Raw genomic sequence first — 17,035 nt, 5'->3', positions numbered from 1 at the left:
GGGAGAGAGAAAAGACTGTGTGTAATCTCATTTTATCAGGGTAAAGTGTAATTCCTAACAGGAATATACAGTTTTACAGGATACACTTAATCAAATGCAAAACAATAGGGGGAGCAGGAAATGGAGCCGCTTGTTAACTGGTGTAGACCCTGCACTTTCTAAACTACTTTGATGGCCTTCACCATGTTCTAGAGATAGGCTTTACCTACCCACAAGCGGAAGACACCCCCACGTTAAACATGATGACTGATCCACGGCCACGGCGCCCCGCCTTCCTCCAGCTTCGGCTGGCTGAATCCCAGGGGCGAAGTGTGTGTGTGTTTCAAAGGAAGGGCCCAGCATCTCGGGGCAGAGCTGGGACCACATTCAGGGTGTCAGCCCGGCTCAGATCAAAGGTAAGCCAGCTCCTCAGCGGCAACCACAAGCGTTTTTATGAAATGGTGCTCTGCCCTTCTGCAGAGCCTTTGATCTCAGGAGGGATTTACAAACATTAATTAGGCCTCCCTACCACCCCTGTGAAGTAGCAAAATATACCTGTTCGACCCGCACCCGGGTAAACTGAGGCGTCACTGACAGCCCAAGGGGCCACCCAGTGAGCTGGGCCATGCCCAAGAGTTCGGTGCTCATCGCGCCCATCCCACAGCTCTCCCTCCACAGGCATCCCCAGTCCATAGTCAGGCCGAGACAGTCCCAGCATCCAGACTGGCCTCGAGCTACCACCAGGCTCGTAAAGGTCAAAGAGGCCACACCTGCATCCCTCACGCACTAAAAAGCTCCAGCGAGCTAGACCTCCGAAGTTAGCGTCTCAGCCTCCGCCTTGTGTCCTTGGCTCTCCAGAGCCCAGGCTGCACACGCACAGAAGTTCTAGGCCATTCCTGGCTCTCATCCATCGTTAAACATTACCAAGCGCCCAGTAAGTGCTGGGTTCTCTGGAAGGAAAACAGTCCTTCAAAGACACAAACCTGGGGACCAGCCAAGGAATGAGCTGTTCAGAGGGGGTACAAGGTGAGGGAGCTGGGGATCCCACTTCTCTTACCAAGAAAGAAATGGTTCCAGGAGAGCCTGGATGTTCTGACAACTTAGTTCTGAGCTTCTTAAGTGGCACCAGGGCCAGAGGAACCCCATCCCCGCTCCCCCAACCACAGCCTTACCCTCAATGTCCCAGCTCTGGCCCCAACCACAACTCAGACGAACCCTGGGTACAGCACAATCCACCACATTGGAATCATTCACATTTTTAGGCAGGCACATCATCAGGCCCCGTAGAATGAATGAACGAACCAATTAATGAGCAAATGAATGAATCATCTAACTCTTTTAACTCTTTGATCATCTGGACTTAAAGAGGTTCAGAAAAGTTAAGAGGCGTGAGTTAAGAGGTAAAAACAGGGCTAGATCCCAGACTTCTCAACTACGCTTCGGAGGCTTGATCCACCAAATGGGTACTGATCACCTGGGTCCCCAGCCTACTCAAGTCGTGTCTCCAGCAACACCCCTCCCACCGCCAGCCATTCAAGCCGTCTACGCCATCAGATACAGAGGACACAGGGAGCAGAGCCCCCAGAGCAGTCCCCTCAGCATCCATACACCGACTTCTACTTTGAAACAGCATGTCCTTATCCCTTGTGGGAGGGGAGGGAGTCTTCTTGACTTCGAATAGCCCCAAGTCCCAGCTGCCACCCTGCCCCTAGGTTCACTTATGTCTCACTCTTTCCTGGAAGTTCCTGCTGGTTTGGGACCACCCAGCACCCAGGTCTACAAAGCTCAGGCCCTACCAGAGGCTACCGCGGGATGGCCTGAACCACAGCAAAATGAGAGCTCCCAGCTTTAAGCCCCGGAGTTCCTCCAAAGGCTGCAGAGGTACCAGGCCCCAGGTCCCTTCCCACCACCTCTTCCAGAGCTGGAGACTTCCCAGAAGGGATTCCCTGAGGTGTGCGACTGGTTAAGATTTTAACAGTTGTCCATTGTAAAACCTTGCGACTGGTTCTCACCTAGTTACCCAAGACCAAAAATCCAGCCTAGGGCTCAGACGCTTAAGAACACAAGCAGCTGATCTCAATTCCCCAGCCCAGTACTCTCCTCCTTCCATATGGAAGGTGAAGACGAAAACCTGGGGCAGCATCCCACCTGTGTGTGTAACCTCAAAGCCCCAGCCCCTGCCCTGTCCCCAACCCCACCATTCCCAGACCTGGCCAGCCGCCAGGGTGTGAGGACAGTTCTTCCATGGGGGGACTTCGCCTGTTACCACCTCCTGTCCCTACACAACGGGGCCTTTTTACATTCCTTTTCTTTCTTTTGTTTTGTTTTAAACAAAACGTTTTGGGTGAGTAACCAGCTGTTTGAGTTTCCGATTGGCAGGTTAATCACTTCCTATTGGCTGATCTGGAAAACTTTTCTCCCCCGTGGAAATGGCACATTCCTGTCTTTGTGGCTTCTCTGTTTACACACATTTTGCTACCTAATGTCAACACTTGCTAATGAATAAATCTATCACTCCACTCACTGAAAATGAGGTCCTGGCCCAGCAGAAGGACTGCCTGCATCCCGTGAACGGATTTATCCTGGTGTCTCGGCAGGAGACCCAAGACAGCGTGGCCCTCCCTTTTTTTAAGAGGTTTCTGGGAGCATTTATTGACCGCCCCCCCAGCAATCTTGACTCCTGGGGCCAAGGTAGTTGACTGATCTTTCTCTCGGTTAAGGAACCCCTCCAGATGGGAAGGATACAGAAGTTAAAACCAGAACAGGGCAGAGATGGCCCCTTGTAGGACGAACCTCATGAAAGAACCCTGGGTCTTGATGTCAAAGCCCAGTCAAGCTACATTCTTTGAGAAAACAGCGTTGTGACTTCAGTTAACGTTTGTTACAAATACAGAGAGCCGGTTATCTCCTCATTAATGACCATTTATCTGGTGTTTTGTAAATCGAAAGCAAAATATCACATGCTTTGCAGGCACTTATTAGACAGGCACCAGGCAGACAGCAACGCCTCCCGACTTCAGGGAGCGGTGGAGTCCCGGGAGGGCTGGCTGCCCAGCGCGGGCTTCGGTTACACCGTTCATTAAAGTATTTAATTTATGACAACGCCCAGCAAAACTTTTAATTAGTGGGGGGAAAGGCCCAACAGCCAAAACTCATGAGGCGGAAGGACTTGTGGAATTCCGAGAGAGAAATGGGGCCCAACCCTTCACGTCTCCTGCGCCCAGAACCCTGGCAAAACAAAAATGTCACAAGGGTTTGCATTCTTCAGGTACCAGTAGGTGGGCCTGAAGGCCGGAAGTTACAATCGGTACTTTTCGGCTGGTGAATCCTCCCCCCCGCCCCCACTGTGGAAGAAGGGGCTGTAGGGCACCGGGGCCCATCGGGGTTGGCACTCCCAAGCCCCAGTTTCGCTGCCCCGCTGCCCCCTGGCCCTGCGTGCTCCATAGGGTGAGCCCCTGCCCCGCCAGCCAGCAGCTGAAAGCAGAGGACCGCAACGGGGCTAGTACCAGTCTCAAATGGGCTTTTACTCTGGCTCCACGCCACCCAGTGACAAAGCAACAGGCAGGCAGAGCTGTGCTAAAAACTTGTGTAGTCCCTACCAAGAATTCTGAGAAAACCCAGGGCCGAAGTGACTTGCAGGTGTGCTCTGCTTCCATCGCCTTGACTTCTTAAATTTTCTAACCTCTTACTTCCAACCAAAGCCTTCTCTGCACCTTTGAAACTGTCTTCCCTCTCATCGAATTATCCATTCGTCTCACTGACTCGTTGGCACAAAGTCTCTGCATTTTCCCATCAACCTGTCCTATTTGGCGCTCGAGACACTCTGCGTGGATCAAATTCCACGTGTTAAAGCTGAGCCAACTCTGGTGAGAGTGAAAATACATTAATAAAAAAAAAAGGAACAAAACGTAAAGATCATCTAGGAACACCTCTGCAAAAAAGAAAATCTAGAGAGAGCGAGCCACACGCACGCACGCACGCACGCACACACACACCTCCCTCTCCAGCCACAACAAAAACAGAAAAATCCACCAAACTTCCAACAGAGGAAGCCCAGAATCACCTCGGGGCAAGCCCAGCGCCTCCCCAAAGCCGCTGCCCCGACCTAAAAATCCGCGTTCTAGAGGCTCCGTTTCTAACTTAAGATAGGAAGGATATTTTTAAAATCATCCACTCACCAGTTGGTTTGAGAAAATCCATCGGGTATCTGGAGTAAGGAGGAGGGGGAGACTCTGGAATTAAAAAAGTAAGAGAAAATAAAGGCCGAGCCATGAGAAAGAGAGATAGAAACTTATGATAACAGAGGCATTCTTTTAGCCCAACTGTTTGTCTTAGCTGTGGGGGTTGGAGGCAGGGCCGCGAGGCGGTGATTGCCTTGATATTTAGCTGTCAGATAAACAAAAGAGGCCGCCTGGCGCCAGCCTCGCCGCTCCGCTCCTCCACGTCTGCAGCCGCCGCCGCCGCCGCCGCGCTCCGCCGGCCCCGCTGGAAAGCACCGGCTCGGCCCGGGCCGCGCACTTCCCAGTTCACGGGGCGGGGAGCGACAAAGCCCCCTCCCTGTCCCCCGACCCTTCAGAGCCCGCTCCCGCCGCCCCCGCCCGCCGGGGGCGCAATTCACCCCCACGCCCCGCCCCCCCCGCCGCCGCACACCCGCGCAGAAACTCGGGGATCCCCTTTACCAGCCCACCCGGGAGACGCGCCCCAAGTGCGCTGGTGAACTTGGATCTGCGGGAGCCCGAGACACATCCCCCGCCGCGCACAGAGACGTGGAGGAACGGGAAGCGGGGGAGGAGGCTGAGACAAGATCGAGCGAGAGAGGCTGGGGTCTCAGAAGCGAAGCCCAGGCCCCGGCGCAGTAAGGGGCGACCAAGGCTCGGAGGAGCTGGGGACAGACCATCCTGGAGTCAAGTCTGTGCTTTACTGTACTGGAAGAAAGGAAGAAGTTGGGGACACCCGACTTCTGACCACTGGCTCTTTTCCATCCTGGCTGGCGGACTTGAGAGGAGATACCCAGTTGGGCCTCCCATCCTACCCCTCTTTGCCCCAAGACCCCAGGGCTGCGCGGCCAGGGAGTATCCCGACGTGACTCTCCTTATTTACTGAAGGCACAGACACTTCCAGCCTCTACGACTCGCTTCTCCCAACCTTCCTTGGCGGGCTTGGACCGAATCCAACTCGGCCACACACCTCAACGCTTTTCCGGGTGCACGGGAGGCGTGACCCCACTTCTCTCCGCACCCCCTAGCTGCTGTGGAAATGAAGGCAACTCATTTTTAACTGCGTGTCTGTGGAGCGTGTGCCTGAGTGTGTGCCTGTGGAGTGTGTGCCCACCTAGGGGCAGCAAAGGAGAAAGACCTGGAAGGGAACCCCCAGGGAATGCCCTTGCAGTTTCCCCGTGTCCTTTCTCTACTTTTGTCCCCAAAGTCTCTTCCCAGGAGGGGATGTACACCCCTCCCCGAGGGGGCTGCGCGCGCCCGCGCGCGCGCACACACACACACACAGCCCCGAGGGGAAAGGGGGTTCTTCCACCACCAGAGCGCCAGGGGAAGGGAAAGGAACGGGGTGAGCGCGGAACAACTTCTTACCTAGTTCGCAGAGTCGGCTAAGGTGATGGGGGTTGCAGCACACCAGCTCGGGGTTGATCTTCCCGTAAGATTCACAGCAACACAGCCTCTTGACTTCCGAGGAATGCCTGAGATCCGGCCACCTGAACACTTTGCACAGCAGGAGGGGGAGCGAGTAGGACGAGGGCGGCTGCGCGGGCTGCGAGCCGGCGGGCGCCCCCAGGCCCAGCCTGCAGTCCAGGCGGCCGGGCAGCAGGAGGCACGCGGTGCGCGTACCGCCGCGGGACTCCACGGCCTGGAGCAGCAGCTCCAACTGCCGTTCCTTCAGTTTCTTAAGCACTGAGTGCGTGAGCGCCTTCAGATCCGCCTCGGCGCCCCCGGCCGCGCCGGCGCCCGTGGCTGGGGGGTGGGGATGGTGGTGACCTTTGGCACCTCGGACCGCCTTGCCCAGGCAGCAGCCAGCCCTGCCCGAGCCGCCGCCACCGGCCCCATGCGCCCGGCCGTCCGTCGCCCCTTCTCCCCGCAGCTCGCCTCCTCCTCCGCCTCCCCCCGCGCCCTCCTCCTCGTCCTCGCCGCCGGGCGCACGGCTCCTCCAGAGACGCCGGACGAGCGCAGATCGTTTGGTCCTGAACATGCGGGGCGAGGAGGCGAGGAGAAAAGTCGTTTGCCGGCTAAGGAGCGAACATGACCTCCGCACACCATGAAGAAGTCGGGCGCCGAGTTGGGGCAGCAGGCGCAGGCGACAGCAGCAGCAGCAGGGGCCCGGGCAGGAGCGGCGGCGGCCCGAGGGGCGCTCCGTGGCATGCGCCAGTCTCCCGGAGGCCGGGGCGCGCGCGGGGGCCCGGGGGCGCCCGCCGGGGCTCGGGGGCCTGCGCTCTGGCTGCCCCACCCCGCGCGGCCCGCGCCGTGCGCGGCTCTCGGGCCCCGGCGCACCCCGGAGGAACGCGGCCGCCGCTTCCCTGGGGGCGGCGAAGCCTGCCCCGGTCGGCGCCTCCCAAAAAAGAGGCCCCCCCGCAGCGGCTCCCGAGTGTCGGGCTCGCCAGCCTCGGCTTCCTACATGGAAGATCCGCGGGGGCAAAAAACGAAAGGCGTTCGGCTGGGCTGCTGGAGGGAGGAAAAAGCCTCTTTCCCCCTTGCTAAGCAACTTAATTTGGGGGTGGGGAGAACAGGCAATTAAAAAAAAAAAAGCAGGCACGCGATTTATTTTTTTCCTCTATATCCTTAGTAACCGGATCTCCTCGAATTCCGTGCACACGAAGACTCGGGGGAGGGGGCCGAGTGGACTTCACCCCGCATGAGATGTTAAGACAGCTCTCAAAAATCTAAGAACCAAACATGCAAAGCCCAAAATTAAAAACACCACCTCCTCGCACCCCCGGAGGTCTGGGGGTGTCCGGCTGGAGCTGGGGTTTAAAAAAAGAAAATGTTTACAAAGTAGAACAAGACGTTCGAGGGGTGGAAAAAAACGTATCCACGAGTTACATCCCCCTTTTTTCCTTGCAGAGCCCCGCTGGTCTTCCTCTCCTTTTCTTCTGCCAAGGAAAAAAAAAATCGTATATTTTTTTAATCCACAGAAAGCTCTGGCTAGGCTGCTTCAATCCTCGGCATCTGGGTGTTTTAGGGGAGTCTGGTCTTTCCTCCTGCGCTCCCGGGGGCCCCGGTCCTCGGCGGGGACTTCCTCGGGGCTGGCGGGGGCGCAGGGGCAGAAGATGCTGCGGCGGCGGCTGCGCCCGGCGGGGCTGACAGCGCGGGGGAGGGCGGCGCGGCGGCGGCGGCGGCGGCGGCGGCGGCGGGCCCCTGGCGGGTCGCGCGCTCTCGCCCTCCTGGGCGCAAGCTGCTCACTAATGCGGGGGCCGCCGGCGCCCCCTCCCCTGGCCGCGGCTGGCCGCCGGGACTCCCCGCAGGAGCTGCTCGCCGCGACCCGGCTGCGGCGGCAAAGGAGGCCCGGGTGTCCTCACGCCGCCTCCTCCACCGAGACTCTCCTCGTCGCGCCCGGGAGCCTCCTTGTCCCCCGTCCGCCCTCTCCTGGCGCTCGGGTCCTTCTGCCGCCGCCGGGGGCTCGCCGCGCCGCACTCAGGGTCTCCCGGGCCGGACGCTCGGCAGTTCGGCGCCGGCGGGCTGGCTCTGTCTCGGGCAGCTCTCTCCCGCGCGGCGAGCGGACCGAGCACGGCGCCCGGCTGGCTCGGCTGGCGCGGCTCGGGGACAGGGTGCTCCGTGCGCCGAGCGAGTGAGCGAGTGTGCCCGCAGCTCGCCGCCTCCCGCAAGGCCTCCCGCCCCCGCCCCCTTCCCTCCCCCTTCCACCCCCTTCGCTCCCCCGCCCCCAGCCGCCGCCGCCGCCGCCGCCTCCTCCTCCCCGCCCCCCGCTCCCCCACCTCGGGCCCTCTGCTCTGCTGGTTCCACTGCGCAGTGGCGCGCCCGGCTCCGGCCTCGTCACGTGGCCGTCTAGACACCCTGTCGCTTTAAAAAAAAAAAAAGGCGATTGTGTTTCGCAAACAACAGATCGGGTTTCTAAAAGCTATTTCTCCCCCCGCCCCCCCGCCACCGCCACCCCCTCCCCGATCTGCAGAGGGGGGACCACTCTGGGGGGGAGGCGGGTAAAGGTGGGGAGCTGAGCAGCTCCCAGAATCGACTGAGACCTGGCAGATCGGAGGAGAAACGGGAAGACCCAAAAGCGCCGAGCGGGCTTTGCCGGCGGGTTTTGGAGCGGAACGAACCGGTCGGTGGCCCGATTTAGACCCAGCCCCGGGAGCTTCGCAGTGGCTGTCCCGCGGGCGCTCGCCGCAGCGCTTCATTCATTCGTTTTGTTTTAAAGGCCCTGGCGGCGGATCCCCTGGCCGCGCGGGAGGAAAGGGGGAGGAGAGCGCTGTCTCCGTTTAAAAGACATTTACACCGGACTGGACCGAGGCCCTGGGAAGTGTGCGCTGGAGGGAACAGCCGGGCCGCCGAGGGCGGGGAGGCGGCGCGAATGTGACCTCAGCGGCGGCCGCGCGCTCCCTCCCGCCCTCTCCCGCTCCGGGCTCGGGTTTCTAGGACTGCCTGGAGAAGTGTGTCTTATGCACAGCTCTGGAATGCATTTGGCCGCCTGACGAGCTGCGAGGGGCAGCATCCTGGCGGGAGAAGGGGCGGGGGCGGGGGGTGGCGCTCGGGCCCGCCGCCGGCAGGTTTCCTCCGGAGCCCGGAAGACCTCCGGCACCCCGCCTCCCGGCGCGCGAAGGTTACCTTTCCGAGCAGACCTGCCTAGGGCATGCATATGCATGTACGGCCTGTTTCTGCGCCCTTCTCGGCCCCGTAGCCTTCAAGGTGCTTAGGGTCATAGAGTTTATCCCCCTGACCCCGGGTTCGGGAGAAGGCCAGACCCAGCTGGCAGGTTACTTCAAGGAAGTGGGTAAGGCCCTCGGTAGGGCATAGGACCAAAATGCGTTTATTTCGTGAAAGCTGATGGTCCTGAGAGACGAAATGATTTAAATATATACACATCACTATTGACGAGGCCACTCGTTGGCATGGTGATCCAACCTCACAAATTATTCAGTGAAATAAAAAAATTTTAAAGTCATTTACAATTGTGATATCAGGACAATAATGAAACTCATGGAGATGAGATGAACGATGAATCTTTATAAAAGGTGAAATGTACTATTTTCATTATCCCGGCTAAGTTATACGTTCTTAGAAGGAAAAGGGGCGGATGAATCTTAGCTTTACAGCCCCCTCCCCTCCAGCAACTTCAGAGGCCTATGACTTAACAGTACATGCTTAATAAACACTTAGGAATCAACGGAGGACGTCGCAAAAGGGCATTTGGATCACTCCCCCCAAATCTAACAAAAGCACCTTGGAGGTAAAAATGTGAGAGAAAATCAGCAACATTGATTACACGATCATCTCCAGGCGAGGGAGCCCTGAAGCTTATCGACAATAAGACACGGGGTGCCCAACAGAGCAGAAATGTGTGTAGGGCCGGGCAGAAGCGGGCATTCTAAACATTGACTTTGTAAGACCACATAGTTGCAATTGTATAAGGTCATAATTTTATTGTAAGTAAAAATGTTGCCTATTGAAAATGGCATTGAGACTGTGTGTGTGTGTTGGGAGGGGGGAGGCTTTGTAAAGAGGCACCTTGCAAAGACAGCAGCCAAGAAAGCCCAGGAGGAAATGGTCGAAGGGGAGGTTTGGCTCTGGGTGATCCCATCATCACAGGTGGGAAAGACAAAAGAGACAGAAATAAGATTTCTGGGAAATGTATAATATACTCACCTTAGAAAGGCTTATTAAGAATCCCAGACTGGAAGTCAGAAAACCTGATTCCAGGCTGGGGCTCTGCCCTCACTGGTGAAATAACTTGCACCAGTGGGGATCCTCACTTGGCAGGGATTAAAAAGCTTTCTGGGCCAGTTTCCTGCCCTCTCAGGGTCCCATTCCCTCTCACTGCTCTGGGCCTCGCTAGAAGACCTTTGCTTTTCAAGAGAGGCTAGGCGAGGCTGCAAAGTGACAAGAAGACATAAATAAACAGAGAAATCAAATGTCATCATTCTAATTAAGCATCTTGGCTAAATGGAGAATGTGAGGACTCTTTTAGAAATCTGGCCAATGGTGCTAATACTCTGTGATGAGAGGCCAGAGCACACACACAAGGCAGGTAGGCTTAGTGGGTGTTTCAGGAGCTGAATCTGACGTCACGGCTTGTCTGAGTAGAACATGCATATACTTGCAGAGCTATGTTCCCATATAGTGTAATTGTGGGTGTTTTAATTCAGGCGTCACCTCTATCTTACCCTCTGTACATGGCTTTCCTCCATTTTACTACCCTAGGTAGATGATGGGTGGGATGCTGGGCAAGTCGCTACAATGATTGGTGCTACTTTATGTCTCCCTGGCATCCCCTGAATCAGTTAACATCCCGAGCCTTCCTGAGAGCCAGCCCCACCCCGCTGCATTCTTGTTCCTTTCCTTTCCAAGAAAGAAGCCGGGCCATGGAGGAACTCCTGGCTGGCTGGTGTGCCTAGAAAGGGAGTTCCTTTCCTTTCCACGGGCGCAAATGAGACTGACAAGCACCCCGTTTCAAACTATTCTGATCCTTTAAAAAAAAAAAAAAAAGTTTAGGAGTTCACCAAACTATTGTGAATGAGTTTGATTCTAATCACTTGCTGGCAGGGAATATGGAATAAAATCTCTCATTTGCAGTTGTTTATTTCCTGTTGTGGCTTCTATTTTCATCTTTTAGTCACTTTGGTGATAGTAATCAAACCCTAATCATGGTGCAGCCACAAGTCACAGAGACCAAAATAACTTGCAGCAGAGTTCTGACAAACAAGGATGGAGTCAGCTAAAGACCTGGCTACTTAATCACTGGCCACTGGCCCCCGGAGGACTGCGGGGGGCTGCCACTTGACTGAGCGCCGGCTAGGCATCTAGAGGCGGGAGGAAGCCGGAGGGAAGCGGCTCCAAGGCCCCTGGGCTCTGAGCAGTCAGGGCCCCAGAGTGCATGAGGAGAAGCAGGTGGACCCTCCACAGCTGTCAGGGAGGGAAAGAGGGAGCAAGAGATCATCTGCAAACTCCACACCTACAACCAACCCTCAGCTAAAGCCAAAAGACTGCTGCCTGAGGAAGCCAGGCTTCTTCCTTTCGGTCCTTTTCTCCTTTCCAGCCGTTCCGGGAAGAGAGGGGCAGAGAGGCCCCAAAGCACATGTGGGTGGGTGTGTGCTGGTAGGGCTGAGGACAGGGGTGAGGCAGGGCCTCGAAGAAGCCAAAAGAAGAAACCATCGAAGAGGCCAAAAAAGTGTTGGAAAATATCGACATTTCTTGCACAACCGTCCCCTGCAAAATGTGTGAGTGAGCTCTAAACCATCCTGAGCTGGCAGCAAGACAGATGGAAGCAATGGTTCATGCACGGAAGACCGCATGAGTGAGGCCGATGCGACAATCAGCACTTCTTGGCTTATCTTAGAAGAACAAGAACGTAAGTGAATGAAAATGCATCTAATTCACAATCAAATAGAGATGCTATACGCCCCGACTTCATCCAATATTCTTGTAGCACAGACACGCTGTCAGCTGATCCATAACATTTGCCAGGATGAGAAGAACATTGTTATGGAGGAACGAGAGAAACATCCACAAAAAGTAAAGATCGAGGACCATGGAGCCATCCAGATACACAGTCACATATAGATACGGCTTCCTCCAGGGAGGGGCACTGGTCAGCTGACGAACAGCGCCGGGTGGGAAACCACCGCATAGAACTTTGTGTACCTTTATGAGGTTTGCACCATGTGAATGTGTTACTTATTCAAAAAAATACAGATTTCACGATTTTTTTTCTTTTTTTTTTAGAAATCCCTGCCTGCTTTTCTCATTTCCTGAAATTTGCTGTTCTGATGTCCTTGAAGAAAGAGGACTCGTTGGCAAGGTCCCACGTGGAAGTGAGGCTGTAGACAGCTTCTCTCTCTGTGGGGCAGTTACTACAGGAAGGCTGATGACAACAGAGGCCAATGTGTCATCCCAGACGGCATGGGTGGAGGCTGCCTCGTCATGACCCTGGCAAGAGTCAGTGAGGAAACACGCCAGTCCTAATCAAAAGTCATTCTAGATATCAGTCAGGTGCAAGTCCTAACCCGGGACGGATGGCCTCATAAATACTGATGTCGCGACGACCAGAAGCACAGGAAGGAGCCTGTCCCATCTGAAAACGTGAGAGCTTTGCTTTTTGGAACAGAAACGTGTTCACATGCCTCTCCATCCATTCAGCCAGCATTGATTCAAGACCTGGTGCCAGGCACCAGGGGAGACCGCTGAGGGATCTGAGGGTGGTACCAAAGAGCCTCTGCCCTCGAGAAGTGCATGATCTAGAACGGGGCTAGAAATAGGGAAATAATCAACCCTCACCAAATGTGACCAAAGCTCCCCCCTCCCCCCACAGTAAGAACGCATGCACTTGCTCCGAGAACGGAAAACCAAGCCATTTATTCTGTCTGGGAGGGAGGGGTGTCGAAAGGTTTCTCAAAGAAAGAAATATTTTAGACTAGATGGGCTGAGCTGACTAACCAGGTAGAGATGCTCAAGGTACGAACGGTCACATTCAGAAGGAAAACACGAAAGAAAGAAACGAATTGTAGTTTTCTGTCAACTTTGAGCTAACTCCTCAAAACCTCAAAAACATGCTTGTCACTGCAAGTGTACAACTTTGTCTAGGAATAGCCCTGAGCCTCAGGAAGTCCGTGATGGAGGTGAGGCCCCTGCCATGGGTGTTCTGGGGATCATCTCCCTCAGAATAAAGTTTTCTTCGTAGAAAGGAATGGCAGGACCCACATTAGAACGTCTGCAGTTACAGAAAAGCTTCTCCTCAAATAACTGGAAAAATTTCCATGATCTGCCCTTCTCAGATCAACGCTTGGGCCTCCCTCCTGTGAGGACTGGTTCGTGTCAGGAAACGATACCAGTTTCAACACAAGAGGAAGGGAGCCTCGCAGCGAAGCAGGCCTTTGACAGCTCAGTAATGGGAGTTCTTAGATAATGCTCTCAAGTGCCAGCAACAACAAATTACTATTCCCCACTGAGGTATAGACAGACATAACAATTTGGATGAATTGCACAGGCACTAAAAAAATAGGATTTTATTTATTTATTTATTTATTTATTTATTTATTTATTAAAGATTTTATTTATTTATTTGACAGAGAGAGACACAGCAAGAGAGGGAACACAAGCAGGGGGAGCGGGAGAGGGGGAAGCAGGCCTCCCGCTGAGCGGGGAGCCCTACCTGGAATTCATCCCAGGCCCCTGGGACCATGACCCGAGCCGAAGGTAGACGCCTAACGACTGAGCCACCCAGGCGCCCCCAAAAAATATGATTTTAAAGACAGCAAAGCTTGGGGCGCCTGGGTGGCTCAGTCGTTAGGCGTCTGCCTTCGGCTCAGGTCATGACCCCAGGGTCCTGGGATTAGTCCCAGGTAGGGCTCCCTACTCAGCGGGAAGCCTGCTTCTGCCCCTCCTTCTGCCTCTGCCCCCCACTCATGCTTGCTCGCCCTCTCTCTCTCTCTCAAATAAATAAATAAATTTAAAAAAATATTTAAAATGAATAAATAAAGATCACAAATCAGGGAAATAAACGTTGAGCATAACTCGCATGCACCCTGATGAGCCCTGGAGTTATTGCCCCGCTGTCCAGGCCTCAGGCGGGGGTTTCTTCATTCGGGCCTCCATTTTGACCTCAAACTTTCTACCTGGGTTCTTCTTTCCAGATCCTCTCTTCTCTCAGGCAGAAGATCCTGAGGGCAAAGCGTCCCCTGATGGGAACTGAAACTACCCCCTCAAGCTAGAAAGGACTGCCGGGAGCCAGCAAGACCCCACCCAAGATTGACTCCAAGACCTTGAACGATTTGACCTTTACTGTCTACCTGCAAGTACTGGCCCACCTTTGCCCCACCTGGTCCCTGCATAAACCTGAAAGTATTTTCAGCCCTTGGGAGACAGTCTTTGAGATACTCATCCTACCTCTTCCCAGGACTGGCCTCACTGAAATAAATTCTTATTTCACCACCCCCCATTCCTCTGCCTTTGGATTTTTGACAGCGGGGAGTGGCTGAACATGATCTGTGTGGGGACCCCCCCTAGTCACGTGCTCTTGCACCCCTGTGCCCTGGCTACAAAGCCACACTGGAAACAGATTTCCCCTCCCACCAAAAAAAAAAAAACCAAAAAAACAAAAACAAAACAAAAACCCAGATTCCCAGCTCCTGGTCGAATTGGATTACCAAATTAACCTTAGCTGTTTTCTGATCCCCTCCCCCCCACCCCATTTTTATCTTTTCCATTCCAGAAGTCATTAGGAGATGAATTTGGTGCTCATTTCTGCCTTGTAAGTGCTGGGTAGGATCCAAGTAACGAGACATCTGGTAATGGTGAATCAGCCCCGGCCGCATGCAGAAGGGGTGAATGATGTCTGTAGCAGAGCAGAAGAGTCATGGTGACCACACACGCTGGTCCTGGCACGTTCTGGGACCCACCAAAGGAGCCCGGCCCCATGAGTGATGGTGAAGGCATTTCCACTGGTGCGGACCTACTGGAGCGGAAGGGACCCTCAGCCCGGTTGTAGGATCAAATATACTTTTCTGCCATGACTAGCTTCGAGGCCCTAGGAAAGCCTGTTTCCGTAGTCTGTCTGCTTTCCTCATACAACAAACACTGAATTAACAACATCTTGAGTGTGCCAGACCTGGTGTGAGGCTCCCAGCACAAAGCCCTCACCCCGGGGTTGCTGGGATGAGGCCCGGTCGCCGCACCAGCACAAGCAGTATGTAAACGAGGTCGTATACAGATGCTAATTATCATGATTATCATGGATTCCGAGGTCGGGGGGCCGGCCCCTAAGCTCGTTTTGCCTAACCTTCCCGGTAGGAAATGAAATTTGACCGGCGATCAGTGTCCTAGGGATAGGGTAATGAAGAAGGAAGCCATTTTTCTCGTGTCTGGGGCTTTTGTGGGTTTCCCTAGGACCAGTCGGGACAGTGTCAAAGAAGCAAGGCCAGCATTAGAGTTTAAATTTAAACCAACCCAATAAGCCTGGGAAGTCGTTTTCCTACAATGAGAAAGGGAGAACACAATAAAAAGAGTTTCTCGTTCTTTTCTAGCATGACTATGAGTCAGAAACATTTTCCTATGTCCTAGAAATAACTTTGTTGGGAATTATGACGGGCAAGGAGGAGGAAGTAAGAAGACGGCCACCTTCTTTGGGGAAGGAGATGCCCAGCGGGCAGGGATGCCGCCCTGCGGAGCTCAGCCTTGATCCCCCACCAAACCCCATGAACGTTTGTTGTGAAGGTTTTCCAGGTCGGGGAAACACGATGTGATTTAGCATTGCTTGTCTGGTCGTCGGTAAGAGTTGATCAGAAAGCTGCAGTAATGTGAGAGCTAGCAACGGTTTTCAGGGTTACCTGGCCCAGATTCCTCACGTAGTGTGTTTTTTTCAAATGCTTAATTATTCGTTATTTTTAGTTCTCTTTTTCTATTTTATTGATCTTCGGATAGGTAACATATGCATGGTGGGACACAATTCGGAGAGTCCAAAAGGGCACGAAGAGGAAGAGTAAGGTTTCCTTCTACCCAGGCCCCGGCCACACACACTCCCCTCACCCCTCACCACCCCCGCTGCCGGGAGGCAGCCCTCATTACAGCCAAAGATGCAGAAACTGAGTCAGATGCCAAGGCTCACCTGTGCTTTGAATGGCAGCCCCACAGAGCCACCTGCCTGTGTGACATCTCCCCTTGGATGTCTCAAAGGTGAGCTCAAGCTTCTGTCCCAAACAAGGGGTCTTCTTCCCAGAACCTGTTTCTCCTCCAGAGCTTTGCCCTCAGAAAGCCTACCCACCTCTGTCCAGTGGTGGGAATCCGTCTTTCTCCCTCATTTCATATCCAAACTAGCCTTCAACACCTTGTCAATTTTACCTTCAAGATGTCCCTCAACCCCTCTGCTTTTCCCCAGGTCCTCCCACTGCAACCAGCACCAACACAGGCCACCAACAGTCTCTGGTGAGTGGTGCACGCAGTGCTTTCTTCACTTCACTCTTCCCTCAGATCCACTGCTGAGGTGGGTCTCAGTGCTGGCCTGACTACACCACCACTCGACAGTCTTCCTACAACCCGTGGAACAAAGACAAAATTCCCTTCCTTGGCCTATAAGCCTTGGGTGACGAGGTGCCCCTCCTTCCCCTTGCTGTCACCTCAGTGTCTTCCTTCTACCACTGGGCCTCTGCACATGCTGTCTCTCAGCCTGAAATGTTCCTCTGTCCTCTCCTAAGGCTCTTCCGGGCTCCCAGTCTTTGAGATCAGGTCACCCCGCCCATCCCTATGCCCCTTCAGAGCCCCAGGCATCTCCATCTGGTAGCACTCACAACACCTGAACTTCTAGATTTAATTCTAATTCCTTGGTTAATGCCTGTCCTCCAACCCCCAGCTGTAAACTCCGTGAGGGCAAGGGCTCTGCGTGACAGTACCTCAAGCACGTGAGAGCATAGAATGGAGACAGTACCAGAGGAAGCACAAAGCACCCCAGCATTGGAGCCAGAAGTGATGTGTTCCAGGACCAAGTCTGTCACTGTTGGCTGTGTCACCTACGACCTCGATTTCCCTATAGATGAAATGGGATAATAATACCAACATGAAATGGTCTTGAGATTAAATGAGTTCATTTATGTCCAAGAACACTGTAGAGACGGAGCTACAGAATCATGATGTAAAAAGAAACTCCAATCAGGCATTTCCGAGCCTAACATTGAATAGTGTCTGCCTCCACAGGCTGGTTGACCAGTAAGCGCTCTGTTTGTGCAATCACTGCTGGATGCATTCGTATAGTAAATTTGTTACTATTTCATGGTTATATATACACATACACAGCTCAGCTCTTTTTCTCGTTGAGCTAACAAGAGCATATTAAGTACAATCTCATGATGAAGATGGTGAAGAAACTGACACCAAAATAATCTGAAATTGATCGT

The 17,035-nt window shown here is 54.1% G+C and overlaps 1 protein-coding gene and 1 long non-coding RNA gene across 5 annotated transcripts in view; one reads left to right on the top strand and one right to left on the bottom strand.

Annotated features, from left to right (window-relative positions):
- Window positions 1-8,382, bottom strand: part of SMAD7 (SMAD family member 7) — a 31,728-nt gene extending 23,346 nt beyond the window's left edge. For 2 of the 4 annotated variants that reach the window (XM_036078194.2, XM_036078195.2), the window contains exons 1-2: window positions 5,565-7,807; window positions 4,158-4,211 (exon numbers count right to left, since the gene is read on the bottom strand). In XM_036078194.2, coding sequence (XP_035934087.1) covers window positions 4,158-4,211; window positions 5,565-6,177 — 667 coding nt within the window. In that variant the 5' untranslated portion in view covers window positions 6,178-7,807. Of the gene's footprint in view, window positions 1-4,157; window positions 4,212-5,564; window positions 7,808-7,915; window positions 8,001-8,257 lie in introns of those variants that run through there. The other 2 variants (XM_078060356.1, XM_078060357.1) reach the window with 2 other exon arrangements.
- Window positions 8,098-9,612, top strand: LOC144379843 (uncharacterized). The gene is made up of 2 exons (XR_013443311.1): window positions 8,098-8,259; window positions 8,356-9,612. It is a non-coding gene; the product is annotated as an uncharacterized LOC144379843 (long non-coding RNA).
- Window positions 9,613-17,035: the final 7,423 nt, after the last annotated feature.

The sequence above is a fragment of the Halichoerus grypus genome, chromosome 13, assembly GCF_964656455.1.
Source record: "Halichoerus grypus chromosome 13, mHalGry1.hap1.1, whole genome shotgun sequence".
NCBI classification, from domain to species: Eukaryota; Metazoa; Chordata; class Mammalia; order Carnivora; family Phocidae; genus Halichoerus; species Halichoerus grypus.
This window is presented reverse-complemented; position numbering and strand designations above follow the sequence as displayed.